Source organism: Takifugu rubripes, chromosome 11 (assembly GCF_901000725.2).
Source record: "Takifugu rubripes chromosome 11, fTakRub1.2, whole genome shotgun sequence".
Taxonomy (NCBI): Eukaryota; Metazoa; Chordata; class Actinopteri; order Tetraodontiformes; family Tetraodontidae; genus Takifugu; species Takifugu rubripes.
In genome coordinates, this window is record NC_042295.1 from 14,684,203 (window position 1) to 14,711,529 (window position 27,327).

At 45.0% G+C, this 27,327-nt stretch overlaps 3 protein-coding genes across 3 annotated transcripts; 2 read left to right on the forward strand and 1 right to left on the reverse strand.

The window, feature by feature from the left end:
• Positions 1–2,868: 2,868 nt before the first annotated feature.
• On the forward strand, positions 2,869–16,999 carry LOC101079523 (large neutral amino acids transporter small subunit 4-like). The gene is given in 15 exon segments (XM_029843316.1): positions 2,869–2,913; positions 2,915–3,044; positions 5,185–5,392; positions 5,469–5,524; positions 5,637–5,713; positions 10,339–10,431; positions 10,503–10,636; positions 10,920–11,128; positions 12,630–12,773; positions 12,962–12,979; positions 13,271–13,397; positions 13,478–13,610; positions 13,816–13,889; positions 14,019–14,142; positions 14,216–16,999. Coding segments are annotated over 15 exon segments (1,716 nt in total). The 5' UTR covers positions 2,869–2,883; the 3' UTR covers positions 14,375–16,999.
• A 700-nt stretch (positions 17,000–17,699) lies between these two features.
• Positions 17,700–22,633, forward strand: LOC101065588 (phosphatidylinositol transfer protein alpha isoform-like). The gene is made up of 12 exons (XM_003968731.3): positions 17,700–17,861; positions 18,806–18,836; positions 19,960–20,105; positions 20,200–20,291; positions 20,456–20,463; positions 20,662–20,733; positions 20,814–20,897; positions 20,971–21,048; positions 21,136–21,246; positions 21,318–21,440; positions 21,737–21,786; positions 21,866–22,633. The coding sequence occupies exons 1-11, from the start codon at positions 17,845–17,847 to the stop codon at positions 21,779–21,781; spliced, it is 807 nt and encodes a 268-aa protein (XP_003968780.1). The 5' UTR covers positions 17,700–17,844; the 3' UTR covers positions 21,782–21,786; positions 21,866–22,633.
• A 604-nt stretch (positions 22,634–23,237) lies between these two features.
• LOC101065818 (sodium- and chloride-dependent GABA transporter 2-like) lies at positions 23,238–26,936 on the reverse strand. The gene is made up of 14 exons (XM_003968732.3): positions 26,779–26,936; positions 26,573–26,707; positions 25,827–25,967; positions 25,671–25,749; positions 25,465–25,597; positions 25,263–25,397; positions 25,099–25,202; positions 24,843–24,967; positions 24,485–24,597; positions 24,264–24,401; positions 24,087–24,189; positions 23,817–23,917; positions 23,542–23,712; positions 23,238–23,379 (listed from the first exon to the last, which is right to left on the reverse strand). Exons 1-14 carry the CDS (start codon positions 26,894–26,896, stop codon positions 23,281–23,283), a joined length of 1,695 nt encoding a protein of 564 aa, XP_003968781.2. The 5' UTR covers positions 26,897–26,936; the 3' UTR covers positions 23,238–23,280.
• Positions 26,937–27,327: the final 391 nt, after the last annotated feature.

Genomic DNA, 27,327 nt, shown 5'->3' on the forward strand with positions numbered 1-27,327 from the left:
AAAATCTCCATTTATGTTGTCTTACAAGATGTCAAGATTTTTACACAGTACTGTTTTTGTGGTTATTTTAAAATATTATAGGCTGCGGCTTGATGTTTAGCACTTCATACTTTGCAAAGACATGTATAGAGTTATAGCAGCATTTATAAATGTGCACAGATTAATGAAATCCCAGATTAGATGCATATGACACCGAAATGCTGCGTTCCGCCACCAGATGTCGCCATTGGTGCGAATATTTCCGCCCCTCCAGGCTTTAAGTGTTTTTCTCTGCTCTATTGTTTAAAGAACACGGTCTCAATACACTCTGGTGGAAGTTTTTACAGCCTTTGTGTACTCTAAACCATAAATCTTCCAATATATAAAGACGTTTAATGTCATTTGTCAAAGCTATCATAAAATCTGATCTTTGACGTCATTAAAAAACTGAAACAAATCAAAAGTTTGACATAATAAATCCTGATTTTATTTCCTTATAAGATTTAACAAATCGGTTTTTTAAAAAAAAATGCAGACAAGACGAGGGCAACGTGATTAAATGTCCTCCCGTGTTTGTTTTTGTCTCCACCAGTCTAACTTCAAACACTTGGACTGGTCCCCCGAGAAAAATTCTGCATTGAGAAATAACGCACATGTAATATTACAGCGCTCTGATTGGCTCCCGACGTCTCTATCTGCTGCGGGAGCCAATAGGGTGGCACCGTTGTTTGTGCACGTCTGGGTGCCGCTATAAAGCTGTAGCAATGAGGGATGAGAGGAAAAGTGTCGTTTCAGAGAAAGCAAAGAGTCCTGTGTGTGAGATTTCCACCGCTCCGTGGTGTTTTGTCGTCGGGGAACATCTGGGGCTGCAGAGGCGGCTTTGACTGAGGACGCAGGCGACCATCGTCCCCTCAAATCCACAGGCGCAGGTAGGTCTGCGCGCCGGAGATGCTCCGGCCCGGGGAAGCTGTCTCATGTTCTGGCTGCCGTTCGCACAAGAAATGAGCATCCCATCATGACGGGGGCCGTTATCGCGCCTGATCCGTGCGTTTTTCGTGCCCTCCCGAGCGGTTTCTTCTTTGTTCACTTGGCTGCAGAGATGAAACGGATGCGGGTTGCACAACTGTTTTAACTTGCAAGCGTTTTTACAGAATTAGTCATTCTGATCACTGGAGTGTTTTATGGATACCATAATATTCAAACCCAAATCACGCGTGAGAGGATTTCATGCGGGTTTTATTGCGTTCGCCCGATGACCAAAGTAGGCTACGGAATGTTTCCAGCACTGCGTAAAAGTTATCATTAAAATTCCTTCTAAATCGCGCTAGATTACGGAAATCAGATATGAGGCGTCAGATTAAAAGTCTAGGCTGTTAAATCTGGAGTCTTTGTCTTCCCGGTCCGCTCTAAATGAACTGTCTTTGTTTCAGAAACATGACGGTAATTCCGCGGTCTGTTGATACCGAACAGCTGAGCGCCTCTTGTCGAGATGCGCGTAAAAGCACCGAAAATCAGCCGCTCTGTTCCGGAAAAAGAAAGGCATTGATTTCAAAATAAAAGCACCGAACGTTGGCATTTTAAAATACAGGCGTCCGTTATCATTCTATTTTTTACATAGATTGAATGAATACTTATATTTTCCTTTTATGCCCTAACAGAAGTCAAATTAATTCCCTTCGTTAAAATGTCTCCAGCGGTCAGGAGAGGACTTTTATTTAAAATGCGGAATACAGTTATTTAGTTTTGGCCATCTTGACCCTGTGAGAGAAGGAGGAAGAGGAGGAGGCGGGGTTGTTGATGCAGATTGGAGGGGGGGTATATTTTGCGGATGATTTCAGTCCAGTTCAGACCAGTTCCAGGTCTTTCATTCACCGCAGTATATTTATTGTTCCCCGCTTCTCTCGACTTCTTTGTTCCAAGTTGCACAATAAAGCAATATTCTTTAATAAACTGGCATTTATGTTGCACAATAATGTAACTAACAAAGGAACACCCATTTGAAAATGTTCTGTATTGTTGTTATGGATTGTGTTGTGCATTCATGCGAGCCTTTTTATGACAGTTTAAGACACTTTTAGACATTAACTGTCATTATATCAATGACTGAGGTACCTGAGAACCGAACCGCTTCTGTTGCGTTCAAGTGCAGATGTGTTTTCTGACAACACACACGTCTGATCGGTGCAGATCAGGGAAGAAAATTCGGAGATCCTCACAGTTCAGCTGATGTATTTATTTGCCATCAGCCCATGAGGCAATCGTGTCATGAACTTCAGATAATGAATAAAGTTGCTAAATTTGAGAATCGATCCCTCTAGTCTAGCCTAAACGTACAACGCCAGAATTCACTCTTCTCAAAAACATTTTTTTCCAAACTCGTATTTAACCTTTAAATGCCCCAGTAGTGGTCCTTCGCGTGGGTCTGAAGGTAACTTCATCCTCACGTGCAGCTGCCTCACGAGCGATGTCACCAGCAGCCAATGGGAGAAGACCAGTGAAACCCTCCGCCCAATCACATCTGCTGATGGGCGGGGCTACTAAATATTTAAATAAAGAGTTGGGCACGTTTGAGGCCTCAGCTGTTATCTGTTTTCTATCTTCCTGCAGAACTCTAACACAGTACTGGGGTTTAATTAAAGGTTACACACGAATTTTGTTGGGCTGTTTGTTTGTTTTTTAAAAACTGCAGCTTAGCAAATAAACAAAGACAAACAAATGGCAACTATTCTAAATAAACCAAAGGTGCCCAAACATTCAGAATGCTCCCAGGAAGGTCACATGATGAACTTTAATCTTAATTTAATATGCTAATTCTCTCACTGCTGCTGAATTCCAGGCTCCAGGCAGCAGCCCCCCCTCATCCTCCAGCCAGGCCAGCAACGTGCCGATTCTGACCCAGCAAAGATGGCGCCCACGCTGGCCACAGCCTTCTCCCCGCCGCTGGTGGATGGCGGTGACAGCGGTCATTGAAAACCTGCTTTTCTCCGCTGTGCTGCTGGGCTGGGGTTCCCTGCTCATCATGCTCAAATCTGAGGGCTTCTACTCGTACCTGTGTAAAGGACCAGGTGAGTTGATTCCACCACCCATGGAGTTTGGCTCATTTTGGGCAGATTTACCTTGTAATGTTATTCCAATATTATTTTAAAAGATCCGCAACATATGGCCTTGATTTAATCAATTCAAACAGGAAGTAAATAAGATAAGAAGCTCTTGTTTGATACACCCAGAGATGGTTTTCCCTGCAGGGCTGTGATAAATTATTGGCAGTTTATGGCCTCTGTGCTCTTAAGTGTGACGTCTGAGGACAGGCTGCTTGCATATTAACAAACACACCCAACAATTGATCCAACAGTTGGATTTCCTCAAGGGAAAAATTCAACATGCGAGTGACAGCAGGAACGAGCGACCATGAATTGTTCAGTTATGCATCTGTCCCTTCTCCACGGTGATTATCATGGTTTTCTGACTGTCCCTTTCATCCCTTGATTGTGTCTGTGTGCATCTCTTTATTCCTTACAATGGAGGAGTGATGAAAGGCTCACGTGATTCATTTTGGATAAGAAGCCTTTCAGTGTTTTCATCCCTCTCAAACAAATCACCAGACCCCATCGGAGACCCCGTCATTGTCAAAGAAAAATCTCATTTCAATAATATGCCAATACGAGCGTCATCTTCCCCTCTCAGAAGTGATGGCTCAGAACCCCAACACCAAAAAGGCCTCCCAAATGTAACAGCTGGACAGCCCTTTCAGTGTGACCTGCTGATTTGACTAAGCTCACTCAGTCATTTCAATTATTTAAAAGCTGATCGGTGTTTACATAAACCGCTTGTAATCAGCAGGATCGGAGTCTTATAATGAGTCCAATAACGAGTAACTGATACCACCACTGAGGAGGTTTTATTCCTCCTAACATCCCTGCGATCATGCTCTCGTTTAATATCGGAACGTGTCGGGCGTCTGGGTGTAACCTACACACAGAGACACCACTGTGAAACCAACAGGCTGCTAAGAATCCCTGGTGATCATTAAACCTACTGAATGTGTAGGTGAGGCCATTTGACATCATCTGGATGAGCAGGCGTATTAAAAAAAAACACGGCCGCAACAAATGGTGTTGGCGCTGATTGGTTCTGGTGAGTCATCATAAGGAATCTTTAAAAAAAAAGATATGTGTGTGTGTGTGTGTGGGTGTGTGTGTGTGCGTGTGTGTGGTCAGGGCTCTTCCTTTATTGACTCGGGTTCGCTGCGGTCATTCGATTAGTCGTCTGCTGAAGCGGACAGACGCCGCAGCCTTGTTTGAGTTCAACAGTCGCTGTTCCAGCGCACTCCAAACGCCACCCGGGCCCCCGGGGATCCTGGGCAAGCCTCATTTTTAGCTTTAGCATTTTAGCATCTATTAACCAGATGAAGCCGCCGTGGAGGAAATCCTGCACTGTCATGGTTACAGCCTCCGTCCCACGCCACCTTTGACCCACATACAGATGCGTTCTTCACCGGGATGCATTAGCATTCCCGCTTCCTGTTGTTTTTCAAATTCTTCCCAGAGTTCAAGGTGTTGTGTCAGCAGCCCTCTATTCCCTCCTCCTTCTCAGCCAAATTCTCTAAGAGAAGATGGTGCAACAGCTGATTTCTGGGAAGCTGCAGACTGGAGCTGTTGATGAAACCAAAACGCTCCGATGACTCAGGTTTTAGCCGCTCGCCCAGACGTCAAACATGTTGCTGACTGTTGCGTCTGTCATCGTCTTTACAAAACAAGTCAAGGTGAGCGGCGAGCCGTGTGCCCCCCCCCCCCTCCCCCACGCGAGCGCTCCTCTTCGCCTCGTGCCTGTCAGGACCGGGAGAGTTTCACTCCCTGGAACTAAAGCGGAGCGACCAAAATAGTCCACGTGAACCCAGTGCACTGTTTACCAATGATTCAACACTGGTACGGAGAATTCCCCTGCACCCTAAACCGGAGTCTGGTGACGACTGGCTTGAGCTCTTATTTTTTCCGGCGGCTTGTTTACTTGACCTTGAACGAGGCAAGGTCGGCAGCTCGGTCGTGGGCGTTAATTAAATGATCACGACCCCGTGCCCCAGTCTAAAGCTTTGATGAATGTGGGTATTTAATAAAGTGAATAACGACTTGTTTTTGAGAAGTATCGAGTGTTGGCAAGTGTCGCCCTTGACCGAGGTCCTCAAACGGTCTCTTTGCCGCCATTCAGCGAACTCTTCCGGCCTCAACGCCTCGAACGCCTCCGAAGTCGACGCCGAGGAGTACTTGGAGATGAACAACTGGCCCATCTGTAAGGACCAGGACGAGATGCTGAACCTGGCCTTCACCGTGGGTTCCTTCCTGCTGTCTGCCATCACCCTGCCCATGGGCATCGTCATGGATAAATACGGCCCGCGGAAGCTCCGCCTCCTGGGCAGGTAAGAGGAAATCCCTGGTGCTGATCGGTGATGATGGTGGACCTGCCTTCCTCACCTCAGTGCTCTGTCTCCCCAGTGCCTGCTTCGCCTTCTCCTGCCTCCTCATCGCCTACGGTGCCAGTGACCCCAACAGTAAGCGTCCTCACTCCGCTACGCTAGAATCACGTATCGAGAAGGAGAATTCGATCGACTGGTTCAGCGCACGGATCTCTCCGCACCAATTAATTGAGATTTTGTCCTTCAGATCTGTCCATCCTGATCTTCTTTGCTTTGGCGATGAACGGTTTTGGAGGCATGTGCATGACCTTCACGTCTCTGACAGTAAGTATGAACAGTCCTAATGTTTGTTTTCAGATTTCAGCGCTCCACTGGATTTTAGAAAAAAGTGCCCGGCTCCAAGGTTCAGGACTGAGATCAGATACCCTAGAATGAGAGATTTGGCAGGAAAATCTGACGAGCAAGAATGCAAGTTGTTAGCATTAGCTTAGCATCAGTCTTAGATGGTTGATAGCAGATTTTGAAATATATTTGATTCTGTTGTAAACAGTTTAATTTCCATTTGGTATATTTAGGTATTTTCAGCTATAGCCAGGAATCTTAGAACATTGTGGGAGGTATTGGAACCATGAGGTTATTTCTTTGAATGATTCATCATCATTAATTTAGTAGAATTCCCGTTAAAGTAAACCAGGAGAGACAAAAGTGTTCAAATTAAAATGCGTGGGGGACGGGAGCAAAGTGAGACAGAGCACAGGACACGATTGTGTCGGGGAGTTAGAGACGGTGTGACAAGATGGAGAAAGATGAGAAGCGATGGTGAGAGGAGAGATCAACAGAGTAGATAAGGAAGCACCCGTGGTCCGGATGATGTCATCAGCACGGCATCACAGGGGACGCCACGTGAGGGGGGCCAGAACTCTGCACCGCTGCTCCCTCTCCTCATTACTATTTCAGATGCATCCAGCTCTGTAAAAAATGGAATAAGCACCGAGGGGAGCCTCCGTACTTTAAACGGTGTCATTTATGGCCCGAAGAGTCCGTCGATTCTAGCAAGAGAGGCTCTGAGAGCGGAGACGGGCTGAGGAGACAGGAAACAGCAGCAGAGGAAATGTGTGTGTTTTTTTCCTTCTGTGTGCGTGTCTCCACCCATGGCTTGCTGTTTCCAAGAGTGGCTACAGGGACCCTGACACACACACACACACACACACACTGTTCTGCCTGTTGCTGCTGGTTTCAGCGCCCCTCCCCTGACTTCTCTTTCTGGCTGTTTTTGTCTTCTCTGGTTTCAGCTGCTCGTTCGAACAACCACACCTGCAGACTGTAAAAACAGTCACATTACGTCTGTCAACTGTTGTGTGCAATCTGGGGGGGGGGCTTTTAACCTATGTACCCGGCTGGAGTGGCTCCAGAGGTGGGCAAACATTGGTCTTATGGTACCATTTTAAGGGTGTGGTGGGGGGGGGGGGATCCCTCAGAGAGTAAAAAGAAGAACCATTGTTTGGAGTTTTTCTCCTGGTTTGATGCTTGATGACGGTGTTGCACAACTGTCTTTCTTCTCCTTTGCATTTTTGAGGCTGCTGCGCCCACATGTTTGTCATGAACTCACTCAAAAAAAAGGGACGTTTGCATTTCTTTGTTGCCACTTCTGATAAGCCTAACGCCCCCCCCCCACCTCCCCGTTCTTGTTTTTCACTCTCTCCTTTCAACACCGAGCACATGCTGTACCAGATATGACAAACAAGGAGCTGAGTCAAGGAATTAAGGGGGAGGCCAGTTTACTTGCTTTCTCTTTTCCTCACCCCGTCGGTTTTATCTTACAGTTCATCTTTACACCGTTTTTTAAGAACCGTTCCAAACAGACCTCTTTTCTTGGAGCTCCTTCTCTTGGTCCTTGTGCTGCAGCCCCCTCCGGGTCCTGGCTGCACGCCAGCAGAACTTCTGTCTGTTGCCCTCGTCTAATTTTAGTCCGGGTCTCTCCGCTGTTAACGTCCTTTTTTCCTCTCTTTCCCCCCTTCAGTAAAACGGGGCCATAATCGCATCACTTTGATGGTTTCGGCTGATAAATCCAGACATTCTGCACATCTTGTTCCAGAGGGAAACATCCATGAAGCAGAAACAAACACGTTCCTGTCAGGGACACATTTATTGCATAAAAACACCCCTCAAGTAAACTTTAAATCAGGACCTTATTGACTAATTTTTCCACTTTTATTCAGCTGTTTTGGGTGACCGAGTGGCAGCAAAGAGGTTTTTTGCTTGGTGAAAACAGTGAGAATGTGGGAGGGGGGGAGGAAGTACACCCTTGTTTACTGCACGTGATCAGACAGACATGTCAGACGGCGGGGGCTGCTTCTCCTGTGACGGTTTTCGTTCCAGGTGGTTTACCAAGTTTATTTTGTGGTGGAGACTCCTGTGAATTCTGTCCAGGCTCAGCGGGGGGTCTTGAAACACCCTCAGAAACCACTCCGCCTGTTCCAGAACCAAAATTTGCTTCTTTTCGAATGCCAGCATGACACATGCGACCCGCTTATCCAGCGCCGCCCTGCACCCTGCCTGTTTGAGGAACTAGCAAATGTTGACATCAGGGCGATGTAGGTATGCAGCCGGCTGTTTGCTAATGTTAGGGCCCCACTCCTCTGCTCTTTATGATGGATGTTATCCTCTGTCAGCACCGTACCGGTCAGAGCTGGTTTCCCACTCTGTACAGCACACTTTGTTCCTCCTTTCATTTCTCTGTCCTTTCCTTCTAAACGCCTCACTTTGGTTTCCTCTTCTCTGGCAGAGCGGCCGACGGCACGCTCACTTCGTCATCACTCAACACAGCGTTGTGCTAAACTGGAAGTTTCAGCGAACAGAAGCAAAACTGTGAACCGCTGCGGATGTGCTTCTGTTTCACGATCTTTCATCAAAATCTTTGACTGCGTCTGCATAATTTTCCTTTCCTGACGTGCACCTGCAGGAAAGATAAAAGCTGGAGCTCTAAACTGTCCCCTGACCTGCAGGAGTCTGATACCCTGAATAACAAACTAGCAAAGCTTGTGGGACCGCTGCTATTGGATGGAGTTTATGGGGCTCACCCTTGTGAAGACCCTTTGCTTTTATTGCCAAATTTAAAAGAAAACAACACATAAAGGTACTCCACTTCCCTCTGTGACAGTTTGGCAGAGGTGGCAGCACTCGGAATGTTGATGCCGGGCAGAAGGACATCTAACAAATAAGAATCTCAGTAGGAAGCGGCCGCCGTCTTTGTTCCGCTTGTTCGGTTGCTCCTGACTCACCAAAAACAGGGGAGATTGTATAAGAACACTCAGTTACCTGGAGACTGTTCAAACAAACCCCCCAAATGCGCACGTCCACCTGATTAACCTGCGTCCAGAAAAAAAAGGTCCAGCATCTGCCTCTAACCGATCCCTGCTATCAGAACTCCGATCTCTCGTCTCTGGCTCACTGCTCCGAAAATGGAAATAGGCCATGAACACTGATCCTGTTTACTGTGTGTGTGTAGGTGTGTGTGTGTAGATGTGTGTGTGTGTGTGTGTGTAGGTGTGTGTGTGCGTGTGTGTGTGTGTGTGTGTGTGTGTGTGTGTGTGTGTGTGTGTGTGTGTGAACTCGCTCACTGTGACTATGGTGCTATAACAAAACTTAGCGGAGGAAATCGATATTATATTCGGCCGCAAATTTAATTTTATATGGGTGTTTCCTCACAATTATCATGAAGTGTAAAATTCTATGATACAGCCGATTCAAACCTTTTCACCTCTCATTCTGCGTCGTGCACTTTGTTTATCGCTTGAATCAGCCTCAGGTGGTTGATGAAATTTAAGATAAATGCAGGGTTTCGTCGTGGCTATGGCATGCTAATAATAGCTTTAGCATATGGTCAAGTTGTCATGTGATGATACCAAAGACTTTGAAAGTCCTTGCGACCTGTTTTTGTGACACACCTTCAGACCAAAAGCTCACTGAGGTAAAAGTCTGTTTGCAGTGCTGAGGCACTGACGGCGTGTCCAGTGTTCCGTGTCAGTCACTCAACAGTCTGTCTGACTGATGCGTTTTTAAATCAGGCTCTGGAAAAACACCCCGTATCAGCTTAATCCCAACAAACTGGTTTGTGACTTTGTGTTTTTTTTTGGGAAGTGGTGTCGCAGTCAGCTGACGTGTGAGTCACACTTGTGAACTACGGCTCTTTATCGCGTTGGGTATCAGCAGAAAAACAGGTGTTTTGCTGTACTTGTCAGGACATGATGCTGCACACGCGGGCGTTTCTCCCGCTGTGCTGTTCGGTCACTCACATGATTCCCTTTTTGCCTCAAATGTTCTCATAATTGCACTCGATGACTCGATGAGCAGGAGGAAGCAGGAAAACTGACTCGACATCAGGGCTTTGAGTTGTGTCAGCAAATCTGCTGAAGCCGGAGTTTTAGTCTTCTGTTTTCCACAGTCTGGACCAAAGGTGACTAATCTGACCCTCCATGATGTCACTCAGTCTGACGTCCTGCGTAAAATTCCCTTCATTTATTAATTCCTCTTTTGTCCCTTAAGTTGAGAAACAATTAAACACATGCAAGTATGAGGTTTGGGTGCATCCCTGCACCCCCGGCTCATCAGGAACGCTGCAGTTTGATCATTGTGTTATTCCGCATGTCTTAGCATGGCGATTTCCTTAGCTGAGGTTCACCTTTGGTCCAATTGTGTGTGGAGCGACGTCCGTCTGGGGTGAGAGGGTCCAAGCAGCTGCCTAATGAGCTGCACCCCTGCAGTGAGCGCGGCGGCGGGATAAACGAGTGGAGAGGGAGCCGACGGGAATTCTCTGCGTGTTTTTGTTATCAGCAAGCTAAAATAAAGTTTGTGGACCCGTCGCTCAGGTGGGGGACAAAAACCTGCTTGTTCAATCCCCACAGCGACATCGGCGGGAGCGTAATTCGCTGTTTCTGCTCTTCTCGCAGCTCCCCAACATGTTTGGAGACCTGAGGTCGACCTTCATTGCCCTGATGATCGGCTCCTACGCCTCCTCGGCCGTCACTTTCCCTGGCATCAAGGTAACGTTCCAGCGCCGCTGCTGTTACGCGCTGTAATGAACTATTGATTGAAGACGCGCGCCTGCCTGTAGGTGATCTACGATCTGGGCACCACCTTCATCACTATCCTGATGGTCTGGGCTGGCTGCGCCTGCCTCGTCTTCCTCAACTGCTTCATCAACTGGCCTCTGGAGCCCTTCCCCACCCCGGAGGACATGGATTACACGTATGTCGAATGCACCCTCTCTTTTTAACACACAGGGGACGTATTTGTAGCCTCCAGCTGTCATTGCTGCGCAGTAGTACCATGCATGCTGCACTAAAATCCCTGCGTAAGGCGTGGAGGTCAAAGCAGCTCAATAGACAGGAAATACCACAGATCCAGGTGCTCTTTAGGCTTTAAGCGGAATAAAGTGGATCCAGCCTTTCCTTCCCCTTTTCCCCTCATCGCTGACTGGACTTCTGTGTTCTACATTTTATGCTTAGCTTTCTTTTTTCTGACGCGTCAGGGTGAAGATAAAGTTCAGCTGGCTGGGCTTTGACCACAAGATTACGGGGAAGCAGTTTTACCGACAGGTGACCACCGTGGGCCGCCGCCTCAGCGTCGGCAACTCCATAAAGCAGCAACAGCCTCCCAAAGATCTGGCCACGCAGGAGGCCAGCAACCTGTGCCTGTCCACCGCCGACCTGGAGGTGAAGTGCAACAGCAAAGACGAGAGTAAGTACGAGGCGCCGGCTCTCCAGAGGAATTCAAAGAAAATTGCTTCAATTAAAGTTACTGAATCCAATCAGCTCCAGCTGTGCTCAACGTTTACCTGAGCTACATCTGCACACATTAATTAGTCATAACCCCCCCCCCGTCCATCCCTGCGGTTCCTTAAATGCACCTTTACATCTGCCCTACAAATAGACTCAACACATAGAAGCCGTCCCGTGTCCTCCCAACACTTTTACCCCGGGGTCAGGGACTCCCAACAGCGGGAAATCGTTGTTCTTTGAAACCAAAAGGACCGTGGAATTGGTCCAAACTGCATTCTTGGTCAAGCCACCCAGCAGGCAGGGAGTCCTGGAGCAGTACTGTTGTGGTTTAAAGGCCAAGAATCAGAGAGTACGCACAGACACACACGCACAGCTGGATTTATAACAGCTTGACGATTATTCGGGAGCTTTAATAGGCCCCAAACACACAAACATTACTCTCATTACTCAAATATGATATTAGTATAAGGGTGCACACACAGCTCACACAGCTGTGTGACAGGCTGTGTGTAATCATGCTAATTTAAAATTTAGCTAAGCCTCAAAATTGATGCTGGAATCAAACTGGGGGTGAAAAGGGGAAATCATTTACTGTTGAAAACCTACAGTGGTGGAAAAAGGTTTTCGGACACCCTGAAAACTTTACACGTTTTACATATTTTACATCTTAAATGTTATTCTGAACTTTTTGGGGAAAATTCTTTTTGCATTTCAAAAGGTGTGGCTGTATTAAACAAAAACTAAATAAACCTTTACATCATCAAATGAGCATTCACAGCACAGGGTAGAGCTCTAATCCTGTTCCAAAACCTTTTCCCAGCACTGGATGTGCGATGTTTTGTCCCGTCGGTGCCTTATATCCACCAGAATGTTTTGTTTTTTGTTAGCTAATGCACATTCCTCTACGGGAAGAAAGTGCCAATAAAACATTTTGTGTAAAACTGATAGTAAAACGTGATTATAAAACATACGTTGGACCTGGTGCTGAAGATGTCCCTTGTTGTTGTTGTGGGTAATAAACTCATTGCCTCCATCTGTGCGCTGACATTTAATTGGTTTGTCCAGCGCTTCACCATATGGGCACTTGCGTCCAATTTCCATTGAGATTGACTGCTTGGATGAATGATTAACTTCCTCTGAAGCCCTTCAGTACATCTAGCTTTTTATGCGGTTCCAGGAACGTTACCATGGCACCCAGAGGAGAGCGCGGATATTTTGTCTCTCCATCTCAACAGTGGACTTAACTTGGTTAGATGGAGAGGTTTTCCAAAGTTTGGAGACTGAAAAGCGACAGAAAGTTCTGGAACAGTTTGGTGGCGTTAAGTTTGTGGGGAAAAAAAAAAAGGATTAAACTGACAAATATGTCTGCACATGCAGCATATGGCGTCTTTCAAACAAGTTAAAGCCGCCATAATCCGGAAAATAATCAAAGCTCCACTCTTTTTCTATTCCCTCTGCAGCTCAGTCCTTCATGAAGAGCATCTTTAGTCCCATTTTCTTGTTGAGCCTCATCACCATGTGCGTGACCCAGCTTCGCCTCATCTTCTACATGGGAGCCATGAACACCATCCTGGAGTCCCTGACAGAGGGAGACCTCAGCACCGGTAGGGCTGCTTCTCATACGGGCCAATGAGAAACCGTGGCTGCTGCGTTAAAGAGCACGTCTGTGTGGTTTCCCGCTCTTGCTCTCTTGTGCTGCCGTAGATCATTTCTGCTTTGCTTTCTTCTTGTTGACACACCTCTGTCTTTCCTTTTCTTGCTCTTTATTGTTTTCGTCATGCTGCTGTCGCAGTGGAAAAGATGCAAGTGGGTAAGAGACTTCAGGTTAAACTTTAAAAGGTCACCTGACCCGCTTAGGCCTTGACAGTGCAAACAGGCGTCTATGGTGCCCGAGCAAGTCTAAATCTAAACAAGGGCGCATGTGCAATTAAAAAATAAACTATAAATGCAAACCGAAAACTGCTTAACTGCTGAAAACTTACAAGTGCAGTGCATCCTGTAATGTTTAATATCAAAATATGCAATAAATCCATCCGTTTATATACAGTACGGCTCTAAAATACGACATCAGGATAACTCGGCACTGTTGTCTGTGTCCCAGTAAGCGTCTACACTTCCATCTTTGGCGTTCTCCAACTGCTGTGTCTGGTCACCTCTCCCGTGATTGGTTACGTCATGGACTGGAGGCTTAAGGAGTGCGAGGACGAGAACGACAAAAGCGTCAAGAGGTGACGGCTAAAATGTGAATTTACGCTACAGGACGGAAGGAAGGAGCAAAACCTGATCATTGTGCTCTGTTCTTCTGCAGGGAGCCAGGCCAGCCCCGCCGCCCGGGCAAACAGATCCAGAAGATCGTCAACGCCACCAGAGCCTTCATCTTCACAAACCTGCTGCTGGTTGGCTTCGGAGTGACGTGCATCGTCCCTAATCTGCCCCTTCAGGTGTGTGCTCTGCAGACAGGGAAAACTGTACATTATGTTCTGAGAGTGGACGGATTTTCTTGTACTCTAGTGGCGCCTGCTGGAAACATGAGTAATTACATGTTGTTTTGATCCGTCCTACGCTGGAAAAATGAAATCTGATTTTCTCCTTGTTGTGTCACGTTTCCTGCTACAGATGTACGATTTTGTAATCCCTTTTCTTTAGATCCTTTCCTTTATTCTGCACACTATCGTCAGAGGATTCATCCACTCTGCAGTCGGAGGCCTCTATGCTGCTGTGTAAGTGCGATATAGACGTCAGAGTTTCTTCAGTTCATTTCCCTGCATTGTGCAGAGGGAGCTCTAACAAGAATCTAGTGTTGTCATTAACTATGGAGCACTGTGAAGAACGTTGTTTCTCCCACACAGGTATCCGTCGTCCCAGTTTGGGAGCCTGACCGGCATGCAGTCCCTCATCAGTGCCCTGTTCGCCCTGCTCCAACAACCCCTATTCATGGCCATGGTGGGACCCCTGAATGGAGACCCCCTATGGGTGAGCTATCAGTGTAGATGATCGAATTTTAAATCCAACGTCTATACCAGACTGACAGCGATGCGTCCTTCAGGTGAACGTGGGTCTGCTGGCGCTGAGCATGATGGGATTCTGTCTGCCCCTCTACCTGCTGTGCCACAGCCGCCGCCTCCAGCGCATCCGAGATGAACAGGACGAGGATCCCAAGATCTACGTGAAGATCAACGACAGCAAGTCGGAGGCCTTCGTTTAGACCCTGAGTGGCAGGTGAAGTTGAAAGAAAACAAGCCTCCAGAGCGTCCAGGCTACTCTGCAGAGGGTGCAGGAATGGAGACGAGTGACACTTGAAGTTCCTTCACCCTGCCCTCATCTGCATCCAGACACCCACAACGAGCTCCACATTCCCACATCCACTGGCAAACCTTTGTGGTTAAATATGACTACACACCACTGTGACACTCACTTCCACCCTCTCTGATACTACACACTGTGAGAAACATGACACAGACACACACAAGCAGACACACACACACACACGCAGACACATGTGGAAGAGAAAACAGACTAACAGGAGGTAAAAAGCACCAGTGGACCTCTTAATTCTCCCCAGAGAGTTTCATCTTTTGCTTGGTTCTTTCAATTTATTATCTCGATAATACTACTTTAACTTCTACCAGTAAAGAAGAAAACGAAGTTGCAAAGAAGAGACGAGCAGGACGCACATTTAAGAGTATCTGTAGTTTAAAAAAAACAAACAACAACTTGATGTTATTGTGCTTTTACGTGAGCCGCTGCAGGTTAATTGTGTGTCCCGGTCTCACCTTGAGGGCATTAACTGTATAAGAATCAAGAAACAGCAGTATTTTTAAACAAGACTAAACCATTTAGTTTGCTGGTATTTTTTTTAACAGTAGAAAACACTGCATAGTATAAGCTGCACTGCATGATGCCAGAAGCAGTGCTGGTGACATGTTAACTTTTCACTGATTTACACCTGCAGGAAGACAATCTGTACTCGTAGCCTGTGTCTGTCTGCTCAGCTTTACGCGTGTAATCCTCCTCTGTACTGTAATGTGTAATCTCCCTTTGCATTTTCATGCTGTATTTTTCTGCAGTACGATCACAGGTGTCTGTAAACTCCCCTCCGATACGACATGGACGAGGCGGGGTCTCAGTGCTTATTACGCACGCTCTTTGCATGTGTTGCAGCAATAAGTGCTTCTGTGAGGCTCTGGGTAACACGCTGTCTCAGTCACACACAGACAGGAAGATGTGTAATTTTTATAAATCACAAAGGTGCTAGATTAATTACAGGTTTGTTTTTGCTGCTTGGAGAAGCTGATGGGTTCTCTTATATATACAGTATATATACAAGGTAAATTACTGCAGTTAAATTACTCATGAGAGCCGTTTCTTTATTCTCCAAAGAGCAAATCAAGTTATTGTTGCTTAGTTGTGCAGCAGCAGCAGCTCTGGGAAACTTGATTTCACCTCACAGATATAAAAGGGAGATTTTCTTAAACGCATCAGGCTGATAAAGACGCGTTGCACCCGAATGCCATGTAGAGGAGCTCCTCGGACCTGTCCCCGCCTGGCAGTAACTCACAGAGGCACTGCCAAAGACAGCCATGACCCTCAGAGTGCCTCAGCGTTGCACAGGTGAAGGAGAAGGAGAAGATCCGGTCAGGATTAGGCAGCCCCCCCCTCGTTCCTTCTTTCACTTCCATCCACTGATGTGTTCACTGATGACAGGAGCTGAGAGACAAGCCTCCGATGACCCCCGAGAACGACTAAAGGAGAAACGAATGGCACACGATGCACTTTAGACCCACAGGTGGACGTCAGGCACGTGTTGCAGAGCAGCCCATCCACGCTGGGTCCTACCTGCAGGGGGCAGCGGCTCACTGGTGATGCACGAATGCAAAAAGAATGTAAACTCACAGCTTCAGAAGTGGCTTCTTTTGATTCAGGATGCAGGAATGGAAAGATTATTTTTTTATACTTGCTGGAAAGTGTAGCGATCTGTTTGAAATATGGCCTTGTCATCGAGTCTTGTCTCTCGGTTCCCATCAGAACATATTCATCCTTGTTCGGAAGCATGGGTTTCACGTCGAATTGTAAACTGAAATGTCCGTTTGTGTCTTTTATTTCGCGTAGGAGATTGATTAAGAAAAAAAAGGAAGAAATTCCTTAAATCCAAATGTCCCGTGTGGCGGGTAAAAAGTGGATAATACATCTTCACTATATTCTCTCGCACTAGTTAATCAACATTTCCACCGTTGCATTTGTGTCCTTTCATAATATTATGATATTATTTGACTCCAGCTCTGTGAATATGCCAACATGATTTATTGTTATTATTTTTTTTTAATTTGAAAACACATCCTAAACCTACTATGAACTGACATCACATGTGGCTCCATGTGATGGCAGAGCCTTTGTTTTGGGATGATGTTGAACCTATTCAGCCCCTTCCTTCACTGTCGTACCTTAAACTGGCCATTTCTATGTTTGACGGCATCATTGCAACAGTTTCACCCTAAACGCTCGGGATGTTGGTGTGTTTCTTGGTGATTTATTGACTCGATTGTTTGTGTCGTATCGTTAGGAGATGGGATGATCATTTTTTTGGCATGTTTGTTTTCCTACCATGTTCCTATTGAGTTTCGCTGGAGTATATTTGCATCCTTTTCTTTGATGTTTACAAGAATGTGCATCGTCACGGTCCTGTGGTATGTTTGGTTTACTTTTTTCTCTTTTTCTGTGTCTTGTACCACATTATAGCCATTGCCATTGATGTTTCAAGTCATGATGTTTCAAATGAAAGAAGAAGAAAAAAACACATATATGAAGCGAAATAAACACAATAATTTGTAAAGATGAGTGTATTATTTTAAGAAAACAATGTTGTTTCTGACCAGCTCAGAACTGCTGAAAATCAAAACATTTGGTATTTCTCTGCAACCTGACAACAACAACAACAACAGGATTCTAGCATCAATTTGTCTTAACGTGTCTTTGACCTGTGCTCTAATTCACATACAGGTTCAGCTGGATTTAAGGGCCCCTCCCTATACTGGTTTAACAGAACTCAGTCTCAAATACACTTTGTTTAAGGGCGATGAAACTGGGTGTGAGTGGTTCTCGTGAACAAAAACAACTATGAGTGTGCCTATAATAACTACAGACCCCGTTGTTTTACCTCCCAATTCTGAATTACCTGAATTCGTTGTTGCCAAAACAAGAGCAAAACAGAACCAAAGATCAGACGTTTCATCAATCTGCAAGAGTTATGTAGATCATCAACTCAGTGCAGGGAAAATCCTGTTCTCACATCATGTGATTTGTCTTTATTTAACTTTACTATGATTCTGGTAGAGTTGGATCAGGATTTAAGTGATTTGAATATTACACGGAAAAAAAGGGGGAAGAGTCAACTCATTCTGTGACTAATTTTTTACTGCCGTATTTTACGCTATGTAAGTTTGGGAGTCGCAACTTCACCTTTCCAACCAGATTTACCGGATGCACTTGAACGCCTCGTCGGGTTACCTGAAAGGCACCGCCCCCTCGTAGCCACGCCCCTCTGCGGTTCCACGGCATCAGTCAGGAAGAAAGGCTCGAGGACCAGGAACCCAGAGAACCTGCCGGCTTTTGTCTGTAGATTTAAACTTAAACACAGATTTGCCTCCTCCTCTGCTCCGTGGGCCACAAAGTGTCAGCATGCTGATCAAAGAATAGTGAGTATTCCAACTTTTCTAACTTGAGCGGTGAAAACACGCCAAATTATGAACCATCCCAAACTTTCAGGATAATGTGTTACTATTGTTTTCTTAGTTCTGTTTTTCTGTCACGCTGCCTGTAGCACAGCTACTCGCCTTAAATATCCAGTTAAGTGATTTTAATTTTTTTTTAGTGCATTTATTCGCTTAACAAAATAAAATGACTCGAAGTTGGGCCGCCGAGGCTTACTTGATGATGGTGCATTTGTGTTTATTCGAGCAACTAATAAAGCGTGCTTTTTTTGCTCTCTTATTCCTAAATTTACCAAGAGAAGCGGATAGAATCCTCTTTCAGTTCTTTAGTTTTCCATTTTAATAAGCCCTGAGTCAGACACTTTAGTTTGTGTCATATGAAATAAGCAGTTGTCTGCCGTCACCTGACCCCGCCGGAGCCAAAGTCCAAATTCGACGTGTGTAATTCGGCCAGTCTGTAATTTATGTATGTTATGAATGTGACCATCAGGCGCATGCACGGGAGGTTCTTCTTTCGCTCCGCTCAGCCTAAATGAAATATTCAGGATCTTCCAGACTGGCGACAGTTCGAGGTTAATTTGCTATTGTGTGGAGCCACAGAAGCTCCCACGCCTGGTTTCGCCCGGTGGCTCCAGCTGTGCAGTGGATCCTGTCCTTCACGTGTTAGTGGGAGCTGAATGGCTACTCACTATAAAAGGGTTTAGCAGAGTTAAATGATGCCTGATGCCGACAGGTGCTCAGGCCTTATCTGCACCCATTGAGCCTCACCAACACCTGACAGCAGCAGCTATCTGTGTTGGTGGTTTCTTTAGTTAAACAAAGACACTGGCGACACATTTGTCATCCTTCTCTACGGATCAAATAATAGATTTCTTATGTTATTTCTGATTGTGATTCATATGTTCTAATTGCTTTTTGCTTCTTTGTAGCCGAATCGTCCTGCCCATTTCGGTGGAGGAGGTGAGGACTTTTATAATCACTTATTAAAGTGTATTTTAAAAATGCCTACATGTCCCCTTTATTAGGAGCATGATAAAACATTTGAGATTGCATCTTTGCACAATAATGATTGCTAATCCAAGGTTTTATTGCTTTTTGGTACAACACAGTCCTTTGTTTTGTCATTGTGTAACTCAAAGCCCAGAAAAAGTATTTAATTGATCCAAAAATTCCTGCTGGATGCGGTCACATGGAATAATGATGGAGAGTGCTGCAGACTAGAGGTTATTAACATATTTTCAGATGCTTAAAGTGGAGACCTTTTAAAAGATTTCACCAGCTTTTGAGGAAATTCTGGCTATTTTCAGTACAGCAGGATTTTTGGACCAGTCTGTCCACCCAGAGCCAGAAAGTTGTTGCAAAATGTTTGGTCTGGTATCCATGACTACCTCCAGGCAAGTTTAGGCTCTTGTTAGCAGTTCAAAGCAACATTGCGCCACAGTAGCTGCATGTAAAGGCTGTCATGACGTTTGACAGTTCATTTTGGGCACTGGACACACTGGTTCTACATGATGAGTCACATTCCGAAGCAGGTTTCCTCTCGCAGGAACAAGACTGAACACTGTTTGGAGCTTCTGGAAGTGTTTGCCGGCACTGTGTGTCCAGAAGACTTGATTTAATAAAGCAACGCCTGGAAACTCCAAAGATTTAACTGTCACAAACCACAACATAAACTCCATTGGCCTGTTCCCAGGGCTGGAAAATACTTGTTGCACCAGTTGTGCAAGTCATTTCTTCCCACTCATAAACCTTCAGACTCAGAAGGTTTTGGAAAAGGAAGTGAGGTCAGTTGGGGGAGCAACAAAAAGCCCAGTCTGCATGTTGCTAAAATCTGTGTCTGTGAGAGGAAACGGCTGAAGACATCTTCCTTCCTTCCTTCCTTCAAAGTTAGGGGAAGAGAGCAGAAAAGGACCTTTCTGTTCCTTCTCTTTTCATTTTGCATCTGTTAAATTCAAACATTTACCTCTCAGTATATGAACCATTCCGTAATGTCCCCGTGCAGCATGGGTATGTCCAGTATTTGAGATTGAGCAGTGATTGAATGCATCACATTTCAGTGCTCTCTGCTCATCTGTCCCTCCAGTACCAAGTGGGCCAGCTGTACGCTGTAGCAGAGGCCAGCAAGAATGAGACAGGTGGAGGTGAAGGCGTGGAGGTTATCGTCAATGAGCCATACGAGAAAGATGGAGAGAAGGGGCAGTACACCCACAAGATATACCACCTTCATAAGTACGTATATCTCCACAAAAGCAGAACATGATTACGATTGTTTGTGTTCACCTGTAACAGTTGTCATGCTGACTGTGACCATCTGTGTCTGCAGTAAAGTGCCCACTATGATTCGCATGCTGGCACCAAAGAACTCCCTCATTGTCCATGAAAAGGCCTGGAACGCCTATCCTTACTGTAGAACCGGTGAGTTCAAGCACGGATAATCACTTTTCTGCGTCTCAGGCTGCAGTTACAGTCAATAAGATCAACCATCGGATTGTTCTAAATATGTAGGACGTAATCAGACTCTGTATTCTCCCCTCTTTCCATCCTCTGTCCATCACGGCCGTACCGGTCACCTGATACAGTCCTTTCGGTTAGTACGTTTCCTTTTTAAATAATATCTTTCTTTTTTTTTTGAACGGGTTTGGGAAGTGGTTCTGGCAACGGTGCTCTAACCGAGTTCACGCTCGAGTTGTTGCACGCTACCTGTTTGCTATGTGTGACCGTGTGCGAGCCAACGAGGAAAAGGCTGCCGAGTAAAGCTGCTGTGTGTTTTAACGTTTGCTGACAGAATGAGTACATGAAAGAGTTCAATCTCACCATTGAGACGTGGCATAAGAACGACATGGGGGAGGAGGAGAACGTGAGTCTCGACCTGCCTACTAATACCGCATATCCGTTAGTTGCTTTCACCTCTTGTAACTCACTCGCTGCCTGCTGCAGGTGCACGGACAGGACGCGTCTGCACGTGCCTCTACTGAAATAGTCCACATCAACATCGCTGACAATAAAGCCATCAAATCAAATGTAAGACTTGCGTGTTGTGCAGTCGTGCATGCTGCCAGGGTCCAGTTCCCTGACTCACGTTTATTTCCGTCAGGATTACAAAGAAGAACACGATCCATCAAAGTTCAAGTCGGAGAAGACCGGCAGAGGACCTCTGGGACCCGATTGGAAGGTATTTAACAGTGTCTTGCTTCAATGATGTGAAGATTGTTCAGTTTCAAAGGCTGCTAACTGGGATTTCTCACCGTTTTACTTGCAGACGGAACTGGCAAATGACCCCAGCTGTCCACATATGTGCGCCTATAAACTAGTCACGGTCAAATTTCCCTGGAGGGGATTGGGGGGTGCTATTGAATCTAAGATTCACACGGTAACAATTCATTTATTTTTCCCAGAAAATGTAGCCTGGTCTTTCAATTTTGACTGTCATCCTCTGCGTAGGTGGAGAAACGGTTGTTTACCCACTTCCACAGACAGGTGTTCTGCTGGATGGACAAGTGGATTGATCTGACAATGGAGGACATTAGGAATATGGAGGAGCAGACGAAGGAGGAGCTGAATAAGGTGACAAAACACATCTGTCATCTTCTAACTCAAATAAATAAATCGTTTCAAAATCTATTTTTACAGCTAATAAAATCCCATGTGAGGTGAATAATTGTGTCGCTATCTCAGTAGCGTTTTGAACTAAACTTTGAGGTGAAACTTCTTAAAACGGTCACAGAAGTCTCGCTTTAGTATGATATGATTAAATTCTAATACAATCTGGTTAGAAAAAAAAGAGTCCAATTTGTGATGCTGGAACAATGCTTCTAAACTCGGATGTTTCATATCTTGATGCTTTTATCCTCTTTTCATAGATGAGGAAAGAAGGTGAGGTTAAAGGCATGGGAATCGGGGAATAACTGTGGTAAGTGTTCAGGCACTGCTTCACTATTTAAAGATGTGGCAAGCGTTCAGCTGTTGCTTTACTATTTACGTTCCTTTAGGTAAAGGTGGGTCTACTGAGCATGCTGGGATCCTGCCTCCCCTTCAACTTGCTGCACTACAGTCTCCAGCATCTCAGTGACAAACCATCCCAAGATCTCCATCAAGATCAGCCTCGCCGGGCTGATAAAGAAACATCACATCAGCCCGCTGCTTCTGAATGCCACCCATGTGGAGAAGCTTTTCAGACCTTTCCCCACCTGGCAGTAACTCGCAGAGGTACTTCCAAAGACAGCCGTGACCCTCAGAGTGCCTCAGGGTTGCACAGATGATGCAAAGAGGGGATCCAGGAAGAATTTGGCAGCTCCTCTCTTTCATTTATCTCTCTTTCGCTTTCATCCACTGATGGGTTCACTGATGACAGGAGCTGAGCGACAAGTCTCTGCTGCCCTCTGTTGCTCATGAAATTATTAACATGTGACGCACTTTAGACCTACAGGGGGGCCTACGTGAGTTGCTGAACAGCCCGTCCACACCATCCTGTCCAGCGTGCAGCTGCTCACTGGTGATGCATTTTTTTCCCAAATATAACGTAAACTCACGGCTGCAGATGTGTCTGCTTTTAATTCAGGATGTGAGAAAGGAAAGAATATTTTTTATATTCACCAGAAGGAGCAGCACACCTGAAATTTATTGAGCCTTGTCTCTCAGTTCCAATCAGAACATACTGATGCTTAATCAAGAGCGTGTGTTTCATGTCCAATTAAATGCATTTAAAATTGAAACGTTAATTGAATAATAATGAATAAAAGCTCTTAACTTCAAAAGTATACCATGTGGCATATTTTTTTTAAAAGATGGATAGAACATTTTCACTACTAAATTTGGGCAAGTTTTTTTCCAAAATGTAATATTTTAATCGTACTAGTTACTTGCTCCTCGTCGTCTGCAAGATGCTTAGCTAAAATAACCATTCAACTAATGATACAGAAAAATAAATAAATAATTAAGCTTTCTGAGGAAAGACACATTTGTTTAAACAAGGATTATTCAAAGTATGCATTAAACCTTCTTGCTACTATTCTGAATACAGCCAGTGTCTTCAATACAGCGTGGACGCCTGTAAGAACTGCAATAAGAATTGTGTAATAACGAGTGTCAGTGTGAGTAGTTTGTGCTGCACTGGGCTTTCCGGCTGATTCAGCGTGTAGGTGCTTCCAATAAAGGTCACATAGCAAAATTATTGATCGACTGAAAGAAAGAAACCAACACCTGAAGAAATGAAACTGGGGACTCGATCGCTCCAAATGTGTATTTGTGCAGGAGGTATCAGCACGAAGACAAAACGCTGATCAACAACATGATTGAATTCTGGGGATTGTGATGACACCTTGATTTAACTCTGACCTGGACTGAGACGGGTTGATACTAACAGGTCTTCAGATCTCACATTTGGGTAATTGATAGAATTCAAATGTCAACTGAGTCGAGTCTTGGCCTCTTCACAGACGCCCAGTTCTTCTCCTTTACGGGTGAGTGTGAAACCAGGATCAGGCCGGCAGAGATAAATTAAACGCTAAAATATACATTTGAAAAAAAAAAACATCAGTGAAATCGTGGACAGGAAAAATAAAATTATTAATTGCTAACAGTTATGAACAACAACAATCATTTCACTTCATTTTTAATGGTGTGACTGAGCCTCAGATTGTCATGATTGATAATTCAGGTATCCCACCTCTCTCAGACTCCCAGTCCCAGTTGCAACTTTATACAGAGCCCATCCCGGGATGAAAAGGATAGAGGAGAGGGCCATTCCCCATCCCAGCACATGTGCCCAGTTTGGGTATGTGTATGAGCGATTAAAGGTCAAAGGTTGGTACCAAACCAAAGAACATATAAAACAGGTCTGGGGAAAAAAGACATTGAGTCATGTTGAGTTTGCTCTAAGGTCAAAGGTTACAGGCAGGTGCAAAAACCGATAAAGTGATTCGTGAATAGATCCAGACTCACCAGGGACAACAGGGGAGTGAGGTAACACCAGCAGAGCTTAAAGAACCAGTTTGCAGTCATACCGGACATATCTTTGATGATGTCGAACAACTTCTGTGCACCTTGCAAACAGACAAATGTGCAGGTTGTAACCAGCTCTGGTTTGTGTCTGTGAATTTATCACGTTTCAGAAAAGGATGGGTAAATTATTTATGGTGCCTGGCCAAAGCCGATGGCACACAGAGTCAGACTCTGACACCAGGACTCGTGCACACACACATGCGGACATACCAAACAGCCATCCGAGTGCAAGGCTCTCAAAGATGCAGAGGAAGAGGATGCAGGCTCCGTTACAAGCATAGTGGTCAAGTAGCTGGAACACATACATCCCTCCCTGGAATTGTAATGATCAAAATGGGATTTTTGCTGAGTCATGGTGGTAATCTAGTATAGTCATTAAATTCTGACCTCAGTGATGACGACGAGCTGACTGAAGAAGCAGAAAAGGCAGAAGACAAAGAGAAAACGCTCCCGTTGTCCTGCCCTTCGCATTTGCTTAGGGAACATGTCCATTATGGATGTTAACACCACCTCCATGGCAAGAAACTGCACAGAGGCAACAGACCACACAGGATCAGCACATTCTCCGCTCAAAAGGTGTTTTCTGAAGAGAAAAAAAGTCATCTCACTTGCGTGTCCAGCCCCAAGACAATGATCATGATAAAGAAGCAGACGGACCAGAGTTGGGGCAGTGGCATCATGGCTATCGCCTGAGGGTACGCAATAAAGGCCAAGCCTGGGCCTGAGGAGCAACATCACAATCAGGCCTGGAGGCCCCAACATGACTGAACGCTGACAGTTGTAGCCCTACTGCAAGTTTAAAATGATCTATAATTCCTGTGACGTCGACTGGTAAAAGCATTCAGTCGTTATTCATTAACTTTTTAACATACCAAAACACTTGCAGTCTATTCCAGGAATGTTCCCAAACTCCAAGTTTTATAGATTTGCCCCTATGTTGATAGTAGTGTTGATACGACCACTTACCTGACTCGGCTACGTCTGCGATGGGAACCCCCTGCTCGTGAGCCATGAACCCCAACACAGAAAAGACGGCAAATCCGGCTACCACACTGGTGCAACTGTTCAATAAGCACAGGTACAGGCTGCTTCTAAAAAAAAACCACACACAACAGCAGCAACATGTAGCACATGAAGGCTCAATTTCACGATAACTGAATTCCTCTCAACCCACAGTGCTTCTCTTTTGAGTTGCTTGTTAAATTAGATTGCAAATACTTGCTTGTAGCAGTTGTCGTTGTAGTTGTTGTAGCTGCTTAGCACGATTAAGCTTCCCACACCCAGACTGTATGAAAAGAAGATCTGAGCTGCAGCCTCCATCCAAACCTGTTCAGAGAAAGAAACCGTCAGTTCAACAACCATTTCAAGAGCTGGTGGAGCTCCTACCTGAGGGTCAGTCATTCGTGAGACTTGGGGCAGAAGATAGTACAGCACTCCATCCAGAGCCCCAGGAAGCGTAAGTCCACGGACCAAAAGAACAAGCAACATCACATAGGGCAAGGTAGCAGTGAGATACACCACCTAAAACCACGGAGACCGTTCAGTGGCCAGAAAGTGCAGACCTTCATTTTAAGGTGTTTCCAAGTACCTTTCCAGTTGTCTTGACCCCCTTCCAGATACAAAAGTAGCAGATGACCCACATGACCATTAGACACAACAGAACTTCCCATCGGACACTCCCGATCTCCTCAATGCCCCCTGAGATAGCCAACACTCGTCGTCTGGTGGGAAAAACACAATCACAGCTAATCTAGAGCTTGACGCCACCCAGAAGCTGCTGGATCATCAACATACTCCCAGAATTCAGTGGCAGCAGAGGTTGTGTTGGTCTGGTTGCTCCAGCCACTTGTATTTTGGCCTGAAATACAAAACTCTGAAAGAGAAATTTTCAGTCATCACAGGGGCAACTGAGGGGAAATCCATTAAAAGTGCAACCAGGGTCTATCTTACCTGAATTCCAGTAGTTGTTGCAGGTGCCCCAGGGGAGTTGGGACCTGAAGGAGAAGATCAGGTAGAGCAGAGCCCAGGACAGGATAATAATGTAGGTCATACAGCTGTAGATGAGGATCAATATCCCACCGTAGCCAATACCTGCAGGGTCACAACGTGCAATAATCCCACTTTATATAAAGGTGGTGCGTATTATTAAATTGTTCACTACTCTGACTTGGCTTTGTTTAAATATTTTCAGACCAAAGAAAATGGTTCACAGAGGCCACATTGCTGTCACCTCCGTCAGTGTTGACAGAAGGGGTAATGAATTACCGCCTCGCATCTCTGGTACAACACAATTAATATTATAGCGCGTATAATACAGTACAATACAACACAATTAATATTATAGCGCGTATAAAACAGTACAATACAATACAATTAATATTATAGCGCGTATAATACAGTACAATACAATACAATTAATATTATAGCGCGTATAATACAGTACAATACAATACAATTAATATTATAGCGTGTATAATACAGTACAATACAATACAATTAATATTATAGTGCGTATAATACAGTACAATACAATACAATTAATATTATAGCGCGTATAATACAGTACAATACAATACAATTAATATTATAGCGCGTATAATACAGTACAATACAATACAATTAATATTATAGTGCGTATAATACAGTACAATACAATACAATTAATATTATAGTGCGTATAATACAGTAGGTTCTACCTTCAAAAAGTGGACACAGCTTCCTCCAGCAGGTGACACCGCCCTCCTGGGTGTACTGTCCAACAGTCGTCTCCAACAGGAACAGAGGTATTCCACAAGTCACCGCGAGGATCAGATACGGCACCAGGAACGCACCTAAAGTAGCAAAAACCCAGGCACCTGCAGCACAGACTTTGGGGGAAGAGTTGTGAATATGTGTTTCTTACCTCCCCCATTTTTGTAGCAGAGGTAGGGAAACCTCCACACGTTGCCCAGGCCGACTACAGCTCCTGCAACAGCCAGGATGTACTCAACCCTTTTGTCCCAGTGCCCTCTCTCCTCCATCTTTAGTTGCTTGTCATTTGTGGCACATTTAGTGCTTCTCAACATTTATACCCATTCAGTATTTGAGTAATGAACAGCTAACCTGAAAGTTACTCAGTTCTGAGTTAATCTAGTTCTCATGTCCTTTTAAGTACTTCTTGGTAAAGATTTAGGGAAAGTTAATCTGTGTACACACATACTGTAGAACCTACGAAAACTAAAATTACTTAGAAATGAAATGCTTATTCGGGATGTTTTGTTTGCGTACATAGTTTCATCCACATTGCATAATTGATCACAAGCCTGCATGATGCAAATATGGTAAATATTACTTATTTACCCACTAAGGCACATGATTGCTACTGTTTGAGTTATGGAACTTTTACAAATAATATGAGTTTTACGGTCTACAGTTTACCTTTAATAAGTATCTGCAAATGAGACTGACGGTC